The sequence below is a fragment of the Heliangelus exortis genome, chromosome 21, assembly GCF_036169615.1.
Source record: "Heliangelus exortis chromosome 21, bHelExo1.hap1, whole genome shotgun sequence".
Classification (NCBI taxonomy): Eukaryota; Metazoa; Chordata; class Aves; order Apodiformes; family Trochilidae; genus Heliangelus; species Heliangelus exortis.
This window is the reverse complement of record NC_092442.1, coordinates 1,437,851-1,461,254: the sequence shown is the minus strand read 5'-3', so window position 1 is coordinate 1,461,254 and position 23,404 is coordinate 1,437,851. Positions and strand designations below refer to the sequence as shown.

The 23,404-nt window shown below is 58.1% G+C and overlaps 2 protein-coding genes across 7 annotated transcripts in view; one reads left to right on the top strand and one right to left on the bottom strand.

Annotated features, from left to right (window-relative positions):
* SBDS (SBDS ribosome maturation factor) overlaps window positions 1-5,602 on the top strand; it is a 7,383-nt gene extending 1,781 nt beyond the window's left edge. Inside the window, exons 3-6 of the mRNA XM_071765021.1 lie at window positions 931-1,131; window positions 1,679-1,843; window positions 2,515-4,210; window positions 5,135-5,602. Of these exons, the coding sequence (XP_071621122.1) occupies window positions 931-1,131; window positions 1,679-1,843; window positions 2,515-2,643 (495 nt within the window). The 3' untranslated portion in view covers window positions 2,644-4,210; window positions 5,135-5,602. The remainder of the gene's footprint in view (window positions 1-930; window positions 1,132-1,678; window positions 1,844-2,514; window positions 4,211-5,134) is intronic.
* Window positions 5,603-9,243: 3,641 nt separating this feature from the next.
* On the bottom strand, window positions 9,244-22,666 carry SEPTIN4 (septin 4). 6 transcript variants are annotated; one of them, XM_071765043.1, is made up of 13 exons: window positions 22,562-22,629; window positions 16,965-17,087; window positions 16,417-16,716; window positions 16,102-16,195; window positions 15,915-16,001; window positions 14,985-15,108; window positions 14,657-14,791; window positions 14,451-14,568; window positions 13,936-14,037; window positions 13,508-13,604; window positions 13,229-13,391; window positions 11,129-11,228; window positions 9,244-10,860 (listed from the first exon to the last, which is right to left on the bottom strand). In XM_071765043.1, the coding sequence occupies exons 1-13, from the start codon at window positions 22,562-22,564 to the stop codon at window positions 10,801-10,803; spliced, it is 1,506 nt and encodes a 501-aa protein (XP_071621144.1). In that variant the 5' UTR covers window positions 22,565-22,629; the 3' UTR covers window positions 9,244-10,800. The 6 variants fall into 6 exon arrangements, 5 of the variants coding, with proteins under 5 accessions (XP_071621144.1, XP_071621143.1, XP_071621145.1 ...); XM_071765042.1 differs by lacking the exon at window positions 22,562-22,629 and adding an exon at window positions 18,411-19,570; XM_071765044.1 differs by lacking the exon at window positions 16,965-17,087 and having other exon boundaries at window positions 22,562-22,666.
* Between the last annotated feature and the right edge of the window lie 738 nt (window positions 22,667-23,404).

The window sequence follows — 23,404 nt, the reverse complement described above, 5'->3', positions numbered from 1 at the left end:
CTCGTGTGTCCCCCCCCCCTCGTGTGTCCCCCCCCCTCGTGTGTCCCCCCCCCCCCTCGTGTGTCCCCCCCCTCGTGTGTCCCCCCCCTCGTGTGTCCCCCCCCTCGTGTGTCCCCCCCCCTCGTGTGTCCCCCCCCCTCGTGTGTCCCCCCCCCTCGTGTGTCCCCCCCCTCGTGTGTCCCCCCCCTCGTGTGTCCCCCCCCCTCGTGTGTCCCCCCCCCTCGTGTGTCCCCCCCCCTCGTGTGTCCCCCCCCTCGTGTCCCCCCCCCTCGTGTCCCCCCCCCTCGTGTCCCCCCCCCTCGTGTGTCCCCCCCCCTCGTGTGTCCCCCCCCTCGTGTGTCCCCCCCCTCGTGTCCCCCCCCCTCGTGTCCCCCCCCCTCGTGTCCCCCCCCCTCGTGTCCCCCCCCCCCTCGTGTCCCCCCCCCCCTCGTGTCCCCCCCCCCTCGTGTCCCCCCCCCCTCGTGTCCCCCCCCCCTCGTGTCCCCCCCCCCTCGTGTCCCCCATCTTCCCCCATTTCCCCCCCCCATCCCAACCCACCCAAACCTGCCCCCCCATCTCCCCCTCCTCCCCCCGTCCCCTCAACCCCGTCCCCCCATTTTCCCCCCCATTTCCCCCCCCATCCCATCCCATTTCCCCCCCCATCCCCATCCCCACCCCAGGGTATGAGCTGTGGTCCTGCTGTGGGTGATGAGAATTCAGGTACAGCTGTGTCTCTTTTTTTGCAGTTTGGTGTTTCCAGGGCAGATTTTTCTCTGCAATTGGTGTCTCTCCTCAGGGTGCACATTGTGCTGCAGTTATCCTCCTCTGCACTGCAGCCCAACCAAACCACCCGAGCCCCTTTCACACAGTTGCTGGGGGTTTTACTCTTTAGTTTGTGGTGTTCACTAACTGGGATTTTTTTTTTTTTTTTTATTATTATCTCCTGCTCAGATTTTATCCAAAGGGGAGCTGCAGGTGTCAGACAAGGAGCGGCACACGCAGCTGGAGCAGATGTTCAGAGATATTGCAACTGTTGTGGCTGACAAATGTGTCAACCCTGAGACAAAACGTCCCTACACTGTCATCCTCATAGAAAGAGCCATGAGGGACATTCACTACTCTGTCAAACCACACAAGAGCACCAAGCAGCAGGTTGGTTTCCTCACAAAACCACCCTCTGCTCAGAGGAATTCTCTTCAGGAGGGATTTCTCTGTCAGCAGCCACCAAGAGGGGGATCAGCAAAGCCCCCAGAGTGGCCACTCAGCTGCTGGGAGCTGGATGCTGGGTACAAGCAGCTCCTGAAACTTGGGAAGTTTGTTCTGTTGACATCTGGGGAAAGGATAAAGAAAATTATTAAAGCAACAACAGTGACAAGCCCTGAACAGGGGTAAAGCTTTGATCATTTATTTAAATTGAGGTGGGACATTGGGCTGTGGATGGGTTCCTGGTGTTCTGCAGCCCAGCTGCTGCTTGACAGAATTCCTGAGAGGTTTTTTTAAGCATTTGAAATGATGAGGAACAGCAAGAACTTTGCCTTTCCTTCTCCACTGTGTAACAGCAAACTTGCTGCAGCAGAGTGGCAGGGATCAGTGCTGAGAAATGTGTCTGGAGCAAACAGGAGGGATTTGAGGTTTTGTTTCTGTGCAGTGGTTTTTAAACAGCTCTTGCAGAGGTGCTTTCTGCTTCCTGTCTGTGCAGGCTCTGGAAGTCATCAGGCAATTAAAGGAGACCATGCAGATTGAACGTGCTCACATGAGGCTACGGTTTATTCTCCCAGCAAAAGAAGGAAAGAAGCTGAAAGAGAAGCTCAAGCCTTTGATTAAAGTTATTGAGAATGAAGAATTCCATGAGCAGTTGGAAATTGTAAGCAACAAAGCAGTCTTTGGGTTCCCTAATGGATGTGGCAGCAGCTGTGCAGCTTACTAGAAGCTGAATTAAGTTGTTCTGATAAGCTGCAAGTTTACCAGAGATTCTAAATCAGGTGGAGTTTTAGATTTTAATTTCACTGCCCTAGTGATGGAAGCTTGAAAGCTGCTTTTATCACATGGAGATGGCTGCTTCAGGCTGAGGAGAGCACAGCATCACTTCTCTGAGCAGTGACACTCTGATCAGATTCTCTGCATCTCTGAAATGTTACTGTTATTTGTGAGTCAGGTTTGTCTTTTGACAGTGGGCAGGTGGTTTTGGTTTGTTTTGTTTTCTAAAAGTCTGTGGTAGAGCAAAAGTTGGTGTAGGTAGAAGTTTTTCTGAGAACTGATAAGAATCCAGCTCTCCAAAGCCACATCCATGGTGGGTAAGGGGAACTGCAGAGCTTCTGTGGAAAGATTCTGTGACAGAAATCCCTCACCAGCTCTGCAAAGTCCTTCTCAGGAACTAAACAGGAATTTGTTAAAATGAAAATCACTGTTTTGAGTCACAGAACCATTGAGGTTGGAGAAGACCTCTAAGATCATTGAGTTAACACTGCAGTCATGAAAAGGGGCTAAAAAAAATTGAACATTGATGCTTGACTGATGAAATGTGAATTATTTCAGGTGTGCCTTATTGACCCAGGGTGCTTCAGGGAGATTGATGAGCTGATCCGGAGTCAGACCAAAGGGAAGGGAACACTGGAAGTGCTCAGCCTGAAAGATGTGGAGGAAGGAGATGAAAAGCTGGAATAACAGAAACCATCCTGGAGCAGTTCTGCTTTGGCAGCATCCTACAAGATACTTGGTGTTAGCTGCTCTCTTCTGTTAAGACTTTCATGGGTTTTTTTTCAGTCTCTTGCTGCCAAATATTTTCTGACACTTAATCCTTTGGGATTTTTCCATGTGGTGTTTTTTTTTTTAATCATTTTACAATTGCTTGGTTTGCCTGTAGGAACATTTAGTGTCAGAGCTGCACTAATGAGGGTTGAGTTGAGACTTTGTCTGGCAGTCAGTCTTGCCCTAAAGTCAGTGGTGCCCCTAAGGGGTTGGTGTTGCTGTTTGACTGGAGTGGTGCCCATCAGCTTTGCTTGAGGTTTTCAGAACTGATTGGAAGGTTGTGCAGGTCACTGAGAGGTGGGGCTTGTAGGGGAGGAGAGGAATGTGAAGCAAAGGGAGCTGCATTTTCACTTTTAAACAGGTGCAGAGTGCAGATTATGTCTAACCTCATCTCTTGGCAGCAAGCAAACTGAGTGAGACTTCCCTAATTAGCTGCTTGATAATTAGACTGCTATAAAAGCTCCTTGAAGATTTGCTTCACTGCATACTACAGCACTTGTTGATTTAGAGAAGATGCTCTCCAAATAACTTATTTGTAAAATGTATTTCACTACATTAATAAAGAGAATCTATCATCTATTTATATATTCTAGACATAGAAAGAAATTAAAATAATTATTTTTGTTACTGGTGTAGGAGGTGGCTCTGTCTGTGACAGTGCTGTTTGGGAACAGCCTCTCTGAGCTGCTCTCACTCACCTGGTAAAATGAATCCTGAGCTGGACAGGCTTGTGTTTGCTGGATTTGCCCAGCAGTGACTCTGGGCACGTGCCCCTTTCCTTCCTGGTGTGGCAGGGAATAATTCTGACAGGCAGCTTCTCTCCTGTCTTTTTCTGCTGCTCTCTGATACCTGCCCTGAGTTTCCAGCCAGCTGCTGGGACACAGTGTGTGCTTGGTAATTAAATCTTGTTTCAGCTGTGGTAAATGCTTTTGAGAATAAATACTGAGGGGAAGAGAGGATGGGGACTGGAGAAGGAGACAGTAACAATACAAACCACCAGGCAGAGTCATCCTTGGGGGTCCAAAAGCAGGGATTTGAGGAGTCCCTGTCCCCGTGCTGATGGGATGCAGCACATCAGGAGCTGCAAGGCAGACCAGGCCTGGAGCTCTCTCCCTGTTGGATTTGGTCACTGCTTGCTCTTTGCTCTCAGAATGTGTTAATCCCTTTTGTAGGGCAATTAAACAGAGCTCTGGTCTGACACGGCCCTTTCCTTTGCACCATTTGTATGTTGTGAGTTTTCTGGACTTTAAGAAGGGAGATGGGAAGTCAGCTGGAGGAGGAGAGCATCAACAAGTCAGGTGCAGGACTAGATCCTTGGGCAGATCCAGTTTCTGCAGTGCTCCAGGGACATGAGCTTGTCCAAGGCTGGATCCATGTTCCTTTGGTAATATTTTGGAAGGACTTGCCACTCTTGAGGCTGAGTTTTGCTGAGGGCCAGTGAAACAGATTCTTGAACCATTTTACCCATTTTGAGATGCTTTCTGTTTAATATCTTCATTGATGATTTAGATGAAGGGATTGAGTCCACCATCAGCAAATTCACAGATGACACCAAGCTGGGGGGAGTGTGGATCAGCTGGAAGGCAGGAGGGCTCTGCAGAGGGACCTGGACAGACTGGAGAGTTGGGCTGATTCCAACGGGATGAGGTTCAACATTCCAAGTGCCGGGTCCTGCACTTTGGCCACAACAACCCCATGGGGAGCTCCAGGCTGGGCACAGAGTGGCAGAAAGGGACCTGGGAGTCTGGATTGCCAGGAAGGTGACCAGGAGCCAGCAGTGTGCCCAGGTGGCCAAGAAGGCCAATGGCATCCTGGGCTGGCTCAGGAACAGCGTGGCCAGCAGGTCCAGGGAAGGGATTCTGCCCCTGTGCTCAGCCCTGGGGAGGCCACAGCTTGAGTCCTGTGTCCAGTTCTGGGCCCCTCAGCTCAGGAAGGAGATTGAGGTGCTGGAGCAGGTCCAGAGAAGAGCAAGGAGGCTGGGAAGGGATCCAGCACAAGTCCTGTGAGGAAGGGCTGAGGGAGCTGGGGGTGTTGAGGCTGGAGAAGAGGAGGCTCAGGGGAGACCTCATCACTCTCTGCAACTCCCTGAAAGGAGGTTGGAGCCAGGGGGGGGTTGGGCTCTTTTCCCAGGCAACTCTCAGCAAGACAAGAGGGCACAAGAGGTCTCAAGTTGTGCCAGGGGAGGTTTAGGTTGGACATTAGAAAGAATTTCTTTCTGGAGAGGGTGCTCAGCCATTGGAATGGGCTGCCCAGGGAAGGGGTGGATTCTCCATCCCTGGAGATATTTCCAAAGAGCCTGGATGTGGCACTCAGTGCCATGGGCTGGGAACCACGGGGGGAGTGGATCAAGGGTTGGACTTGGTGAGCTCTGAGGTCCCTTCCAACCCAGCTAATTCTATGATTCTAGGATTCTATCTTTATCTGTAATGTTTAAATGCTGCCTAGGAAAATTGAGTGCCATAATAATGACTGTGTTTGCCAGGTGTATGCAGCCTGGCTTTGGAGATCTCTGTATGCATGAACAGGTTGGCAAAATTCCTGGTGTGTGTGAACCCATAATTGCTGGTTTTTGAGCACCCACCTCTCCCTGCACACTTTGTGAGGGACTCAAGAGGTAATGTTGATCTTGAGCTTGTGGCTGGCAACCAGCACTGATGTGCACTGCAAGTAAGATGCTGAGTAAGAGTCCCAGATGCATTGTGTTGGTAATACTTGATTTCACAATCTTGTAATTTCTTTTTTTTCAACGTCAACACCTAGAGCACAGCAGGAGAGCTGCAGGTTAAAGACCCTGATTTACAGCAACTTAATCTAAGCTGATTTATAGCCTTGTGCTCTAGGAAGGCAATTTCCTTATAAAGTCTTTTTCTGCAAACATTAAGGATTTTTTTTCTGGTAGAGGGACCTTGATTTTATTTATCAGCCAATAAGTGTAAGTGCATTTCTTGTCAGAGCTGTAGGTCAGTGAGAAGGTTTGGTAAGCATCAAGATCAGTACTGGGAGCTGGTTTGTTCTTGCTGGTTTCAACAGGGCCCTGGCTCCCTGCACAGCTGTTCCCTGACAAATGAACTCCAGTTTCTGAAGGACCAGTCCAGGTGGTGATGGACTCCTCTTGATTATGGAATGGCAGCTTCCAGGCAAGCCATGGTGTGTTGGGGTGTAGGTGTACCCTGAAATTACCCTTGCTCTGCTTCTGGTGGGGCCTGGGGGTGGTTTCCAAGTCCAGAGCTGTGGTGATAGGAGATGAAGCTGGGATCCCAGCTGATGCTCTGCCTTCTGCTGCCTCAGGGAGATCAAGGGTTGCTTCTGAGTTGTGCAGAAGTGGAAAGGGAAGGGGTGCTGGTGGTGATGGCTGAGTGGGGGGCAGGGGCTGAGCAGGAGATGTGGAGGTAACAGCTACCCAGACCCTGAGAGCTCAGTCCTGGGGGTGGCTGCAGCCTGGTGGCCAGCTCATGGCTGCAACCTGGTGGCCAGCTCGTGGCTGCAGCCTGGTGGCCAGTTCATGGCTGCAACCTGGTGGCCAGTTCATGACTACAAACTGGTGGCCAGCTCATGGCTACAGCCTGGTGGCCAGTTCATGGCTACAGCCTGGTGGCCAGTTCGTGGCTGCAACCTGGTGGCCAGCTCGTGGCTACAACCTGGTGGCCAGTTCGTGGCTGCAACCTGGTGGCCAGCTCGTGGCTACAGCCTGGTGGCCAGCTCGTGGCTACAGCCTGGTGGCCAGCTCGTGGCTGCAGTGCATGCAGGGGAGCTGGATGTCCTTGGCAGGAGCAGCAGCACTGAATGGAGCCAGAAAGCCACGTCCTGCAGAGCCAGGAGCTGCACGCTGTCATCATCCTGCCAGGTGCTGCCCCTTGTGCCCCACAGGGACAGCCTGGGGTGGGTGTTGGGCTCTCATAGTGCTGTACAGAGCCAACAGAGCCCTTGTATCCTCTCTGCAAGACAAGAGGGCACAAGAGGTCTCAAGTTGTGCCAGGGGAGGTTTAGGTTGGACATGAGAAAGAATTTCTTGATGGAGAGGGTGCTCAGCCATTGGAATGGGCTGCCCAGGGAAGGGGTGGATTCTCCATCCCTGGAGATATTTCAAAAGAGCCTGGATGTGGCACTCAGTGCCATGGGCTGGGAACCACGGGGGGAGTGGAGCAAGGGTTGGACTTGATGATCTCTGAGGTCCCTTCCAACCCAGCCCATTCTAGGATTCTAGGATCCCATGATAAGATGAGGGAGGAAGCTTCTCCTGCAGGAACAGAGAGCTGCTCCCCAGCCTGCCTCGGGCACTGCAGGGTGACATCCATGCTCTGGGCACTGTCCAGAAGGTGCTGTCAGGTCCCAGCTCCTGTCCCTCTGCCTGACACTGGCCCTTTCCAGGACAGCAGTGGGATGTGGGTATCCCCAGGCTGGGGGCAGTAATGTTCTCTCTGCCCCTCTTCTGCCCTCAGAGCATCAAGCTCACCAGCTCCAGGCCTTGTGGAGTGCAGAGGTGCTTGGGTATTGCTTGGACAGAGAAGTTGGAGATGATTTCATGGTTCATGGACATTGGGCTGCCTGCTCAGCACCAGGGCTGTGAAGACACAGAATGAGAGTGCCCAGCAGAGGGACCTGGTCCCAGCAGAGAGCAACCCCACAGGGCTGGTGGGGTGAGTCACAGGTTGCTCAGCCGTGGTCCCACAGGTCCCTTTGCAGCATCCCTGCAGGTCCCTTCAGCTCCCCAAGCAGATCCTTTGCCCCAGCAGAGCTCCTGGATGTCCCACCCTGCCTGTCCCTCCTGCTGTCCCTGCCCCCCACTGTGTGTCTCAAGGTTCTGACCTGGTTCTGAGCCCATGAAGATGGAGCTGCTGGCCCTGCCTTTGCCTGAGCCTCCTGCAGGGACAGAGTGGTGTCACCACCAGAGTGGTGTCTGGGGCAGGCATTGATTTTATTGACACCAAGCCCCAGGGCTGCATTACATCTCATCAGCAGCTGCCCACCTCTGCCTCACCCACCCAGCCCCCAGCACAAAGATCTTCCTGTCAGGGCAGGGATGGCATCCCACAGCATCATGGAATCATACCATAGAATCCTAGAATCCTAGAATGGGCTGGGTTGGAAGGGACCTCAGAGCTCATCAAGTCCAACCCTTGCTCCACTCCCCCCGTGGTTCCCAGCCCATGGCACTGAGTGCCACATCCAGGCTCTTTTGAAATATCTCCAGGGATGGAGAATCCACCCCTTCCCTGGGCAGCCCATTCCAATGCCTGATCACCCTCTCCAGAAAGAAATTCTTTCTAATGTCCAACCTAAACCTCCCCTGGCACAACTTGAGACCTCTTGTGCCCTCTTGTCTTGCTGAGAGTTGCCTGGGAAAAGAGCCCAACCCCCCCCTGGCTCCAACCTCCTTTCAGGGACTTGGAGAGAGTGATGAGGTCTCCCCTGAGCCTCCTCTTCTCCAGCCTCAACACCCCCAGCTCCCTCAGCCCTTCCTCACAGGACTTGTGCTGGATCCCTTCCCAGCCTCCTTGCTCTTCTCTGGACCTGCTCCAGCACCTCAATCTCCTTCCTGAGCTGAGGGGCCCAGAACTGGACACAGGACTCAAGCTGTGGCCTCACCAGAGCTGAATACATCATCCCAGCCTCCCTGGCTTTACCTTGGGGGCAGTTTTCCTGGCAGGAATCCTTTCTCTGGAGGGTGCCTCCCACCCAGCCACCTCTCAGCACCCATCTGGGTGGCCCAGGAGAATCTCCAGGCCATGATCTGTCACCAGTGAAGCAGCAGAAGCTGTGTTGGTGGGTGCAGGAGCTGCAGGGTGCTGCCAGGGATGACAAGAGGCTCCAGAGGCAGCTGGAGGTAGCCAGGACCCCTTCCCAGGGTAGCACCACATGCAGGGGGCTTTAATCCAACCCCATCCCTGTATTCACTGAACCTGTCCATGCTCAACCAGCTGATAAGAGCAACAGAGATTCTGTCTTCATCCCCATGTAGGGGATGATTTCCTCCTATGGTGCCCCCAGGACCAGCTGAAGGGCTTCCCTTCCTCCCGTGGTGCCAAGAAACCAGCACACACTGCAAAGGTGCTGCAAGGGGAAGCAAAAGTGTTCATCCCTCCCCTTAGCAGGAATGCTGGCTTGAGCAGAGAGCTGCCAAAGGAGCTGCCAAAGGCTCAGGTAGCCAAGAATCCCACCCACCTCATCAAATCTAAGATCCAGCATCTCAGTCAACAACTGAGAGTGTCCCAGCTGCAGTATTCTGATGGCCTGAAGGTTGAGAAGAGAAGGAGCAAATAATGTGTTTTGTGTTTGGGGAAATGAAGAGCACCGTGGTGCTGCACTGCTCCTTTTGCCCTGCTCTGGTGTACACAGGAGCAAGAAAAGAACCTGGAGAGCTCTGGAGAAGATTTTCATGTCCTGAGGCATTTCAGCTTTTGCCAGGGAAGCAGGAGCCAGAAGCAAGAGGCCCCCAGGTCAGGCACCAGGTGTGGGTACACTGCTCCTGCGAGGGAACGTGGGTGCCCACCACCCACACAGAAGTGCCTTGGGGTCGCAGACAAGCCAGTTAAGCCATGTTTATTAGAGAACAGTTGTGGAGGGATAAAAATATTTCCACTAGCTCTATAAGAATTTATAAACCTAAGCCCTGCTCAGCCTTTAATAAATGCCTCTGTGACCATCATGCGAAGCTTGGTACTTCTGTAAGAAAATAGCAAGATTAAAAAAAAGGAAAGCACTAATACAGCTCGCAGGGCCCTGCCCACGGGGGCTAAGGGACCCTCCATGGCCCAGGGGGAGGTGGATATCTCACGTCAGGTACCCAGCACACCCCAGCACTCACAGTCTCGGACGGACACAGCCCCACTGGCCCTGGCTGGATGCAGCTCCTGGCCTGGGTGGCCCTGTTGGGGAGGGGACACATCCCTTTGCCAGCAAGCTCCCAGCAAGCCCACTGCTCCCAGTTCTACCTCCTCCCTGCAGCCTCACCATCCCTCCTCAGCTTTTCCCATGCCCAGGAGGGAGCTGGGGGCAGGTTTGGGGCCATCTCCCCAGGGATGCTCTGCAGCCACTGGCCAGGAGGTGGGGACACAGGCTGGCTCCAGGAACATGCAGTTGGATGGGGATATCTCAGGGAGAAGAGCCACAGGGGTCCACAGGGCAGCGACAGGGATGGGGACATCCCGGGGGGAAACAGGGACACTACACAGTACTCTGCAGGAAAGCAGTATGGGGACAGGCTGCAGCATTCTGCAGGGCAGCAGCACCCGTGAGGACATCAGTGAGGGACACTGGGACACACAGCAGAGCTTTGCTTGGAAGCCACATGGATGGGAACATCCTCGAGGGTCACACAGTGCTGCTCTGCCAGGAAGCAGTAGGAATAGGGACATCCTGGGGACACACAGGGATAAGGGACACCAGGGGCCCATACAGGACAATGCTATTGCTGTGGGCTGGGAAGCACCAGGGGTGCTTCATTATTGCTCTACAGGGCCAAGGAGGACCCAGCCTGGGGACCCAGACTCTGATTTGGGGTTCAAGAGACTTTCTCTAGGGCCTGGGGTTCCCCAGGGCTCTCCATGTCCTGGCTCTCTCCACTGCCTGGGGCCAAGGGGTGGACACGAGGGGCAACGCTGGCTGGGGACAAGGTCCCAGCTGAGAACAGGACTGGACACTACAGGGACCATCTCCTCCCTTCCTCTCCTTTCCTCAAGGGAGGACCAAGCTGAGTGTAAAGGCTGTAAGTACACAGCCTGGGGTGACACGGGGACGAGGGACACAATGCTGGGAGCAGGCTGGCTGGTGACCCTCCAGAGAGCTGCGGGGGAAAAGCCAAAGCTCAGGGTGGGCAAAGCTGTCTCCATGCTGGTGTGGGAGCAGGGCAGCAGTCTGGCTGGGACAGGGACCCCCAGGCTCAGTGCCCTGTGTGTCCCCTCCCTGTCCCCGTGGGCTGGGCACTGGCCAGTGGGATAAGGCAATCCTGCAGCAGGTTAAGGTGTCGGGTGTGGTGTGGGTACCAGGTCTCGCAGTGGGGCCGGGATGGAGCGTGATGTAAACATTTCTGATCTGAGGGAGGGAGGGGAGGAGGGAGGGAGGGGGAGAAGGGGGTTAGTGTGAGTCCTTCATCTGCTTCTGGATCTTCTGGAGCATCTCCTGCATCCGGCGCAGCTGGAAGGGAGCAGAGCAGATATCATGGGAGGGTGCTGCCCCCACCCCAGCCACGCCAAGCCCCTTGCAAACATATTTGGGATAAGCATCCCAAGCAGGCCAGGGTCACCTCCAGCTGTAGAGGGAACCCTCTGCTGCCCCTCCAGGACCTCCTCACTCTGGCCTGAGCAGCAGCAGGGAGGGTGACCCCTCACACCCACGTCACTGATGGGTCTGGGGACATGCAAGGAGGGACGAGGGAGAGCTCATCAGGCCTCTCCCCACTCACCTCCTCGTCCTTCTCCCGAATGAGCTTCTCTGTCTCCGCATCTGGCACCGGGGGGATGACAGGGATGGGGAAATCTGTCCCACTCTCTCGGGTGAGCTTGCTGTGGGCAGAGACAGGAGGTGAGGATGCTGCCACAGCCCCACCCCAGCCCTCAGGTGACATCCCCACCCTGTGAGGGCTGCAGATAAACCCTGCAGATACCCTGCACAGCCCCTCAGCCCCCCCTGGCCAGCATCACCCCAGGCCTTTTTCATGCAGGGGGGATACAAGCAGCTCCAGGCACTCCCCCAAACTCCAGCACCCCCTGACCTGCCACACCAGACTGAGAAGGACCCAGGGAGCAAGGGGTGCCAGGGCCTCCCCAGGACACAGAAACCTGCCTGCCTTTCTCCCCAGCCCCCCAACCTGGGAACCTCCTGCTCAGTGCCTTCAGCTGGGGCCGGGCTCTCCTCACCAATATTTTCTCTGCTGCGTTTGGCAACTCCTTCCCCTCCCACAGCCCCAGCCCCACTGCAGGATGGGCTCCCCAGCTCTTCCACTGCCCAGCCAGCCCCAGGGATGCCCTGCACCCCTTTTCCCATCTATCAGCTACTGCTTGAGCCCACCCCTGTGGTAAGGAGCCCACCCTGGAGCCACCCCATCGTGCAGAACCCTGCCAGCACAATCGATGGCTTCTCCCAGCCCTACAGCAACAGGGAGGGACCAGCTGTCCCAGCTGTGTCCCTGTGGGTGCCATGTGCCACTCCAGCTGTCACGGGTCACACGTGCTGCCACGTGCCACTGCCACGTGCCCCTGCAGCCCCTCCACTCAGCAAGGGGTGAGGTGGATGTTGTGTGGTGGGATGCACCCTCCCCTCGCCCTGCAGGGTCCCATCGTGCTCGGGGGACTGTGCCAGCGTGTCCTGGCAGGGGATGGGTTTTGGCCAGGTTTGGAGCTGCTTTGGAAGACACTGCCCGTTGTCATGGCTCCTTGCCATGGAGGGACCCCGGGGAGGTGCACACTGAACTCCTTCCATCTCTGGCAGCAAGACAGGGCTTGAGGGAGGCGATGGGGCAAGCAGCATCACCAGTCTGGGGGGGACTGTCTGCTGCTGCCTCCTGCACCCCAAAACCCCATCCCCAGGGGAGGGCAGTGTGATAGGGTTGCCAGACCTGTGGCCCTGCCCTTGGGCAGCCTGTGTCTGGGATAAGGTGGGTGCTACCAAACAGTTACACATCCCCCCAACCCCACCTCACCAGGGTGAGCAGGAAGATGCTGCTGGCACCCAGTGTCCTCCTGGTAACCTGAAGGCAACTTGTGAGGGCAGCAGGTGAGTGGCCACAGTGCTGGCTCCCCAGAGAGCCTCTGCCTGGCCCTTGCATGGGCACAGAAGGACTGAGACAGGGTTGGATAGCAGCAAGTATTTTATATAGGCAGGGGGGTGGGCATGGGGGGGAGGATGGTGGGAGCCAAGTATGGCCCCAGCCAGGCCCTGGCTCAGTCAGCGCAGCAGTCGGAGCAGCAGAGCCTCAGTGTGGAGGAGGGATCCCTCCTGCTCCAGCAGGATGGAGAGACCAGCTTAGAGCCACCTAGAGCCACCGACAGCCCCACCTGACAGTTCCCCAGAGCCACTCCTGCACCAGTCCAGACCCCACCAGGGACTTGATGGGGGTGAAGGGCTCCCCCCCAACACCTTGGGCAGCTAAAGGGGGTGCTAGTGAAGTGAATCCAGCTGATATTGGCAGGAAAGTCCCAGCCCCAGCTGTTTGCTGGGCTCCTGCTCTGCCCCAGAGCCTGCAGGGACGCCGGGTCCCCATCACTCACCTGGGACAGATCCAGGCCTGGGAGGACACGGGGTCCTCTCTGCTGCTGAAGCATCCCCCCCCCATCTATTCCCAGCCCGGTGGCACAGGAAGGACCCCCCCATCGCACTGGGGCTCCCTAGCACCTTTCAGAGCCTGCTTTGCCCAGCCCCCCATGCTGCCCAGCACACCCCAGCACACAGCTACCACCCCCCCGCCCCGAGATCATTGCTCGCAACGGGCTGGGGTCACCCTGAAGAGCAGAGACCCCTCCCCCGACCCCCCCCTCGGCCCAGCAGTCCCCTCCCAGCTCCGTACTTGCGGTTCCTCTCTTTCACCACCATGCGTGTCATGCTCTGGATGCACTGGGTGCGGTAGTTCTCGTAGTGGGTTTCCCGGGTCACGTCCTTGAGGTCCTGCATGTGGGTCCTGACCAGCATCGTCCGCAGCTTCACGAAGTCGCAGTGGGACGGGTTCTCCACTGCGGGGAAGCCTGAGGTCAGGGGGCCGTAGCCAGCCTCCCACACCCCCCAAAACCACCTGGGGCTGAGCACCGTGGAGATGGGGCACAGCAAAGGCCAGGAGGACCCCTGTTACCTTCCACGATGCCCCAGGGGTAGAGGCGCCCGCGGATGCGTCTGCCTTTGGCCTCCACCACTGTGTTGCTGCCGATCACAGCGAAGGGGATGCTCTCCTGCAAGAGGATGGGGGGGTTAGCAGGGCTTGGGCCTGTCCATCGTGGCCCTTATCCATCATCTTGGCTGTATACAGCTCCCCTTTGCCAAGGTTATCCCCGTGGCTGAGCTACAGAGAGCCCCAGGTGGTATGGCAAGAGCCAGGGCTTGGGTTTCTCCACCCCGGCCCCTTCCCACCAAGCTGCAGGGGGCATCTGTGGGGCTTTGGTGGTACCCCAGTATTCTGGGGTTGCCACAGCCTTGAATAACCCCAAGAGTCATAAGGATGACTTGTCCTCCTGGCCATGGGGCTCTGCCCCCAAAGGATGGAGCTGGAGGAGCCAGACCCACCTTCATTGCCTGGTCCTGCAGCTTGAACTCTTCATCCTCATCGGAGTCACACTCAGGGAACTGGTAGATGCGGATACTGTACTGGTTGATCTCCTCCCGGATCTGGAGGCAAACAGCTGCACTGAGGGCAGGACTCTGCTCCTCAGTAAGGGGGTGGGAAGCACCACACAGTGTCAGTGTTCCTCAAGGACTTACAAAAGCCTGTCCCACCCAGAATAATGTTGTGGACTGGACACCACCTTCCTTCCTCCCACCCTAGACCTTTCCAGCCCCTAGCTGAGGCTCAGGGAGATGTGTATTTGGTGGCCATGTGGGCAACATGATCCTTGTATTTGGTGGCCATGTGGGCAACATGATCCTTTACAGTCCTCTGAACACGGGAGATGCTCCATAGCAAAGTGCAGGCAGGGGATGGAGAGATGCCCCCCAGCCAAGAATCAACCCAATTCCCCCAGGGCAACCCCAGCCCCAGGGACCTGCTGGGCCTGCTCCAGGCTTGGCTGATCTCCCTGTACCTTGTTCTTCATCCGCTCCACCTCAGCAGGGGTCAGGGTGTCAGCCTTGGCCAGCACAGGCACAATGTTCACCCGCTGGTGCAGGGCTCTCATAAACTCCACATCCAGGGGCCGGAGCCTGTGGGGAGAGCCCAGGGAGCACCATCCCACTGAGCCTCTTCCCCAGCACCCCCTATCCCAGCAGCACAGGCAGGAGCTGCTCATACCCGTGGCCGAAGGGTGAGATGAAGTAGATGCAGCAGTGGACACGGTTGTCCTGGATATTTTTCCGGTTGAGGCCACTTTCATCACGGAAATACTGCTCAAACTGCTGGTCAATGTAGTCAGCCACTGGCTTCCAGCTGTGGGGACAGGGAGGTGACATAAGTGTTCCCTGCTGGACCCCCAGTCTTTCCCTGGATACCCTCCTCAGCACCTCCCAGGGCTCAGCATCCCACCACGAGGAGCCAACGGCATCCCCACCCTTGGAGCCCCACCCGTGGTGGCACTGCCAGGCCCCGGGAGGCCTCACTGCCACCCCTCCATGTGACACACCACTCGGTGTTGTTGACAGCATCACCAAAGCCTGGGGTGTCCACGATGGTCAGGCGCAGCTTGACACCCTTCTCCTCGATGTCCACCACGTGCTTGGTGATCTCCACAGTCTGTGTGATGCGTTCTGCAGAGACACAGAGACAGCAGGGACAAGGGACAGTGGGACTGACATGTGGCTGGAGCCCCCAGCTGTCACCCTCCACCTTAAGGGGCTGGGGTGACTTTGCAGAAAGCATCAGCACCAAGACAGGATGCTCCATCCCACAGCCTCCCACATCCCACCATGGATGTGTTCCCTTCCCCTGGTGGCTCACTGACACCCTGTGACAGCCCAGCTGGGGCCAGGCAGGAGCATCTGTGGCTCCTTGTACCCCTCCTGTGACCTCACAGCTCTGGGACTGCACATTCCTCTCCCCCCCCAGGGTCCTTCCCCTTCCCTGTGTCCCCAAGGATGCTCTCACTGCACCACGTGCTGTGGCTTTTGCTCTGTGCTACAGAAAAACCAAGGAACTGCCTCAAAACAAATCAATCAACTGCCTCTAACTCCTGGAGATTTGGGCAAGTTTGGGCAACTTTAATTCCAAAACTCTCTGCAGCTGACCCAGAGCTGTGCCCTGGACCCCCACTGTCAACATCCTCCCAGATTTGCTGCGGCTTCAGCCAGTCCCCAGCAAGCTGGGGCAGGAACAAAGCCCCTGTGGGATGTCCCCTTGCCAGGCAGGGGGTTCCCTGCTGCCTTGAAGCAGTCCCCAGCACAGGCAGGCAGCTGGCATGGCAACCTCCAGCTTCGGATACCCACAGGAGCCTGGCTGGGCAGGGAGAGGGGGCTGCAAGTCTCTGGGAGGGGGACACAGGGCTCTGTCACCCCTCACATCCCCGGGGACACCCAGGGACTCAGTGTGGGTGACATCTGGGACTGTCCTCCCTCACCTTCAGCATTCAGCAGCTTGCGGTCTCGGTACATGTCTGTCAGGAAGAGGCTGTTGACCAGGGTGGATTTGCCCAGCCCAGATTCCCCTGGGACAGGGAGGACAAGGGTGAGGGGAGGCACTGAGTACCCCCCACCCTGCTCCGTGGCTTTGGGGATCCCGGGCAGGGTCAGCAGCCCCCCCAGTACCTGCCACCATGAGGGTGAAGTCAAAGCCCTTCTTCACTGACTTCCGATGGACCTGGTTGGGCAGCGTTGCAAAGCCAACATACTCCTTGTCATCCTACAGGAAGAAGGGATGTGGTACAGGGGACATCACAATCCCACCCCCACCCCCCATCCTGCCAGGCTACTTCCTTCCCTCTGCCCCCCCCCAGTGCAGGAGTGATGTGGAACATGGCCCAGGCTGCCCAAGATCCTTGTGTCAGGAGGGTTGGGACAACCCCCACCCCGACTCCTTTAGCCCCGTGCCCCACATCCCCTCCCACCAAACCCATCTGGCACCTCGGAGGAGTCGTAGGGGTCCAGCTGCCCCCAGGGGCTCCGTGGGCGGTTGGGGCTGGGGGGAGGGGGGGCAGCGATGTGCTGCTGGAAATCCGAGGGCCGAGACTGGGAGAAGATCCTGGTGTCCCTCTCGTTTGCGGGTTCATCGAGGGGGACCCTGCCCAAGCCACAGGAGGGGTGGCTGGGATCCCTCCTGCTCTCCGGAGGCTCCGCCTTCCTGGAGCTGTCAGCCGGTGGGCAATCCCGCAGGAATTGTGTCAGCTCAGCCTCCTCTGAGTCCTCCTTCAGGAAACGCTTTATCTGGGGATCAAAGGAAGAGGTGACACCCATGGCAGCGATTCCAGCCTCAGGTGGCATCACCCGACTTGGCCTCCTGAGTCCCCAGGGCACAGCAACCAGACACATGCAGCCCAAGGGTGGCAGAGATGGGAGGAGAACGGGGACGTGGCCATCCCAGGGTAAGACCCCCTGCCCTGGGGACAGCAATGGGGACAGGCAAGGACATGGCAATGGGGATAGCCATGGCCCCATGCACCCGGGATGCTTACAGCTTGTGGCACAGGGATGACAGCAGGCTCCTGGCACACTGGGGGACAGGAACCTTCCCCCTGGGTACCCCTCAGCTCCTTGGGGTCTTCTGGGGTAGCCAGGACCCCTACACACCCCATGGCCTTCCAGGAGGATGCGGAGGAGACACCAAAGGGGTGGGAAAGACAGCAAGAAGAGATGAACTGCAGTGGCAGGGGAGCTGGCAGGGGAGACAGAGCTGGGGGGTGGCAGGCACTGGCCTGTGACCTCCTGCTTGCCCACTCACAGGGTCTCAGCACGGGTGACAAGAATTTACCATCCCTGCAGTCCCAGGGGACAGCCCAGGCAGGGGACCTGAACCACGCCATCAACAATCCATGTGCAAAGGGTTTGGGGGGACAGGAACACCCATCATCCAAAGGGGCTACAGACCCCCCCACAGCTATGCTCAGGCTGTGTCCATTCCTGCACCGGGTCCCTGACACCCCCTTGCCCTGGCTCTGCCCATCCCGGGGCTGCTGCTGGCAGCACCTTTGGATGGCACCCAGGAAGGGGCTGGGGGTTGTGTGGAGCAGCTCCCATGCTGCTGACCCCATGGGGACGCCAGGACTGGGACAGCTCCACATCCTGTTTACAAGCACCAGCAGGAGATGTATTCCCAAGGACATGTCCAGCAGTGGCTTGGTGGGACCCAGCCTGGTGTCCCCGTTATGGTGACACAACAACTGCCAGCCCCACGGACAATGAGACCCCAAAACGGGGGCACACAGGGCCTTAGGAGAACCCCCAACCCTGCAGGCTCGCACCTGGGGTTCAGTCACCCCACAGGGCTTCAAGACAAGAGATCTCCCTGGGAAAGTGTGTCCCCCCCAGCCCGTGTCCCTGCTCTCTCCGTGCAGGGCAGTCACGCCGGCGGCAAGGAGAGATGTGCTGAGTTAGTGGGCTGGAAACAAGGTCACTCCTCTGTGGGGCTGTGATCTCGCACGTCTGCTCCCTGGCACCCCCATGGCCAGGCTGAGGGGCAGCAGGTGCCCCCATGGCAGGGGTTGCAGGTGTCCCCCCCTTTCCCCCTCCCCTAGTGCATCCCTAGTGCTCAGCAGGTCAATGAGACCACAGCATCCTTCTCCTCACCAACCCTGACCTGCGGGAAGCTCAGCACCAGCCCCCACCACAGCCCAGCCAGGGGTCACACTAAGCTGGGAGATGATGCACGCCCAGCCCCCACCCCACAGTGCTCCAGGCTCCCGAGGCTCCCCCTCATCCCCTCGCCCCCCACCCCAGAGAAGCAGACAGCCCTGGAGATGCTATGGGATGGGGAGGGTTGCACTGCATCTTTGGTGGGTGCAGTGAGTGCATCCCCCAGCAAGGCTGTCCCAGGGACACAGCATCAGCTGTGGCACATCCCAAAGTCCCCATCCCTATCTGTCCCCTCCCTGGCCCTGCTGAGGGAGATGCTGCCCCTGTACCTCCTGTCCAGGTGGTAGCTCAGGGCAGGTGGCCATGGCAGAGCTGGTGTCACCGTGCTGGGAGTGGATGCTGAGTGACACCGGGTGTGCTGAGGGGTGAGGAGCTAGAGAGCAGCATTAGCATAACCCCACCCTGCCCACAGCACCCAGCAGCCAGGCACAGCCCCCACAGGTGCTGGGAGACAGGACCAGAGGTGGGGGGGATGGGCTGAGGAGCGAGACAGAGCTCTGGGGTTGTTGAGATACCAGTGACCAGCAAAGCATTCTTGCCCCAGGAGGTGTCAAGGAAGGTCCTGAGGGGCTGCATGATGACTTCCATTGCCACCAGCTCCTCTGAGTTGAGCACATAGCTTGGCTACAGCCCGGGAGGATATTCAGCCTTTGGAAACACATTCATCCCAGTGCAAAAACCTCCATCCCACGACAAAAAAAAAAGAAGAAAAAAAAAAAAAGCCTCCACCCTGGTGCACACCCAGTCCTCACTCCTCTTTTTGGAGTGCCTACAGGTGCCCCAGCAGGTCCCTGCAGCCTCTTTGAGAGGAGAACACAAACTTTCCATGAAAAACTGTTAGAAAGCTCAACACTTTTGCACCTGGAAGTTAAAATTTCCCCACACAGCTCCAAGCCATGGCTCTGACTGGCTAAGACCCAACCCTGGGCTAGGAGAAGCAGAGATGATGCCCACCAGGAGGATCCCTGGCAGAAGCTCCAGTGGCTTTGACTTCCCCAGCTCATTACTGGGGAGGCAAAGGGTTAATGGCACCATGGGTGGCACTGAGGTACCCAAGCTGTCACAGCTGCAGATCACCAGGAACAGCAATTCACCTTGATGCATGTCGGGATGCATCAGAGAAGCTTGGGTGCAGAGCCAGGGCTGCACAGCTGGGGAAGGGCTCTTCTCACCAGGAAAGCACTAAAGAGCCCTGAAGCATCAGCTGATGCAGGGACAGGTGCAGTGAGCTGTGATCCTGCAGGCACAGAGAGGTCTGGATGACTCTGTGCCAGTCCCAAACATCCCTGGATCCCAATCACACTCTTCACCCCCAGTGCCACATTTCCCCACACCCAGCTCCGAGGCCACCCAATGCCAGTGGCAAAGACCTCCCTGTCCCCAGCCAGCCTCAGCTGTCCCTGCTTTAGCCCTGTCTCAGGGGAGCAGTGCCACCACCCCACCACTGCACCTCCTCAGGAGCTCTGCAGCCCCTTCCCCACCTACTGGTGGCTGCAGCAACCCCCCCCTGGCCAGCCCCTCACCCTTCAGATCCCTCCTGCCTGATGCCAGCACAGTTCTCCCATAACATGCACCACTTCCCAACCATCCCACCCCACACTCCAGCAGGAGCAGGGATTTACCCCAGGGAGAGCCTGGGGCAGTGCCAGTGCCCCTGTAAGCAGATTACACGCCTGAGCCAGCACTCAGCACTGGGGCTGTCACTGGCCTGGCAGCTCAAGTGAGGTGGGACATGTTAGGCCACATCCCCCCTGTCACACAGCATCACACCTTCCCCACACGGTGACAACCACAGGACCGTCGCAGAGCAGGGCACGAGGGCAGCAGGCAAAGCCTGAACTGGGGAAAACTGCCTACTGGCATCTTTCTGCAGGGTGCCACATTCCTGTGGGATGTTTTGCAAGCCCATTTCTATAGGGAAAGGAAGGGAAGCTGACATGACAGGAAGCTGAAGAGGAGGCAGCAGTGTGCCCAGGTGGCCAAGAAGGCCAATGGCATCCTGGGCTGGCTCAGGAACAGCGTGGCCAGCAGGTCCAGGGAAGGGATTCTGCCCCTGTGCTCAGCCCTGGGGAGGCCACAGCTTGAGTCCTGTGTCCAGTTCTGGGCCCCTCAGCTCAGGAAGGAGATTGAGGTGCTGGAGCAGGTCCAGAGAAGAGCAAGGAGGCTGGGAAGGGATCCAGCACAAGTCCTGTGAGGAAGGGCTGAGGGAGCTGGGGGTGTTGAGGCTGGAGAAGAGGAGGCTCAGGGGAGACCTCATCACTCTCTACAACTCCCTGAAAGGAGGTTGGAGCCAGGGGGGGGTTGGGCTCTTTTCCCAGGCAACTCTCAGCAAGACAAGAGGGCACAAGAGGTCTCAAGTTGTGCCAGGGGAGGTTTAGGTTGGACATTAGAATTTCTTTACTGAGAGGGTGCTCAGCCATTGGAATGGGCTGCCCAGGGAAGGGGTGGATTCTCCATCCCTGGAGATATTTCAAAAGAGCCTGGATGTGGCACTCAGTGCCATGGGCTGGGAACCACGGGGGGGTGGATCAAGGGTTGGACTTGATGAGCTCTGAGGTCCCTTCCAACCCAGCCAATTCTATGATTCTATGAATGTACCAGTGAGGTGCTGTCCCCACAGCCAGACTGACTGAGGCATCCCCAGCCCACCCAAAGGTGACATCCAGGTGTGCCACCCACGGCCCAGCACACACCACTACACTGCAACATGACAGCTGAGCACCTCAAACACAGCCAACCTGTCCCAAAGGCACAAGCTTCACACAGGACATTGGCACTGTGGTCCCCACCAAAGCCCAGCTCTGCCAGGACCAGGAAGGCTCTTCCCTGGGGCAGCTGGAGCCTGGGCTGCACCTGCTCCAACCTGTCCCCAGATTCAGAGGATGCTCCCACCAGCTGTAAACTGAGTTCCTTAACCCTATCTTCCCCTTCCCACCCCATTGGCAGCACCCAGTTGGGAAACTGAGCCCACCAACAGCTTTAACAGGAGCACCCCATGGGTGCAGGGGCAGGCAGCAGCATGGGTGGGCTCTGGGCAGGTACTCAGCACAAGAGCCTTTCTGAAACATCTCGGGGTTCCCCAGCTCCAGATCCTTTCCTGCAAGGAATCCTGCAGTTTGAAGGAGCTGAGTGTTCCCACAGAGACCCCAGGAACCACATGTGGGGGTTCTCAAGTGGGGCTTGTCCAGGCTGGAAATAAGGTGGTGACAGCACATGGCAACAGGCAAGATCCAGCCCACTAGGAACTGGTGGCAGATGTCAAAGGAGAGCATCACTCATCCCACTTCTCCAGGTCAGCTGGGGAGCACTTTGGGGACAGAGGGATGTGGGACCAGAGTCAGCAGGACTGGCTCCACCTCCCTGTGTTCCTCTGGATGTGTCCACACCCCTTCCAGCTCAACCAAAGCCCATGGCCGAGGGAACCCAGCTCCTCTCTGTACCCAGCTGAGACTGTCACCCTTCCCCTTCCCCTGGGATGTTTCCAAGCCTGGATCTGTCCATCTCCAAAGCCATGGTTTGGAGCCTTGCAGGAAGATACTGGCCAGAGCCAGTTTTGACAACCTCCACCAGTCCCCTCCTGTCTGATTTCCCTATGTCCTGCTCCGGAGGAATAAGATAGTCCCGTTCCCACGGCAGCTGCCAGGGAAGGATGGCCACGACGGTCCCCACCAAGGGCAGCTGGTCCTGGTGCCACGTGAGCCGTGGCTACGACTCTCCATCTCCACCCCCACGCCGGGTACAGGGTATGTCTCTCGGTCCCCACGAGTGCAGAGCCCCGTGGGCTCCCGGGGACCTGCCACTAGGAAACAGGGACAGGGCAGGACGCGGGCTGCAGGAGAGGCTGAGCCGGGAGGGCCGCTGAGAGCTCCGAACCCTGCTGGGAACCGCAGCGGTGGCTCCGGAGCAGCGATGGGTTCCGGCAGGGTGCCACGGCACCCGAGGGAGGCCCGGCCAGGCTGGCAGCCACCCGGACCTTACTCGGGGGGACCAGCCAAAGTGACCGATGCTCGGCTGGGAGCCCCACCGAGAACAAGGCCCGCAGGGACACCCCGGGGGTGCCTCGGGGACATGCAGGTGCCGCTCGGAGGCAGCGTTGCCGTTCCGGGATGCGCCCGCCCCGATGCCGCGGTGAGGGGAGGCAGACGGGCGGTCCCCCGTCCCCATCTCCCCCCAGGGCCGGGACCGGGCAGGTGCTACCCGGCTGCCCGTTACTCCCCCTCCCCACCGTACCCTCCCCGACCCCTGCCCCGCTGCGCCACCGGCGACCCGGCCCGCTCCGCCTCCGCCGCACCGTCACCTTCACAGAGGGCACCGGGATGCGGGAGCGGGCCCGCACCCCGCGGGGCGATGCAGCCCAGCCCAGCCCAGCCCAGCCCGGCCCGGCCCGGCCCGGCCCGGCCTCCCCCGCCTCCGGCCTTACCATGGCTGCGGCGCCCAGCGCCGTCCGGGAGCGGCGGCTGCCGATCGGCACGGCCGGGCCCGCCGCCGGGAATTAGCAGAAATAGCAGCGGCGGGGGCGGGGGGGCCCGGGGCGGGGCGGCGGGCGGGGCGGGGACTGCCCATCGGAACCGCCGGCACCGGGACCGGGCACTGAACAGCGAGCATCACACGAACCGGTCCCTGGGAGCAGGCGCTGTACACCGGGCAGCGGCACAAGGCAGCGGGAGCAGGCTTGGTGTCCCAGGGCTTGGGGACAGGGTGCTGGGGACAGAACCGGGGACGGGGCATTGGCCCTGGAGACCAGGGAGAGGGCAGCAGGGGCAGGGTCCCTGCGCAGTGTGTAAAATCCCCAGCATCAGACTCTGCACGGGTGAGAGGGAACAGCCCCAGCATCAGAGAGTGACCTGGCAGTAGGCACCAGCACTGGTGCTGTCTGGTACCAGTCCCTGGGTACTGGGAGCACTGGGTGCCTGTTAGTGGGTGTTTGGTACTGGGAACCATGCTCCGGGTACTGAGCACCAGGCAAATATCCTGGCAAAACACATCCAGCACCAGGCACCAGGCACTGGGGACTGCACTGGGCATGGGACACTTAATCCTACTCTTTCCCAGTGCTCCCTCTGCAAAATCCCAGCCTGCTTTCCCCTTCCTGGGGACTTTCCCAGGGCCGACACTGGGCAGTCCTGTTCACAACCCTACCTCGGTTCAGATGGCACTGGTAGGTGGGCTGGGACCAGTGACCCTGTGGTTCACAGCCGTGCTCCCATTCCCAGCCTATGCAGGGTATTACAGACCCTTGCCAGGATGCCAACAGCCCCAGGTT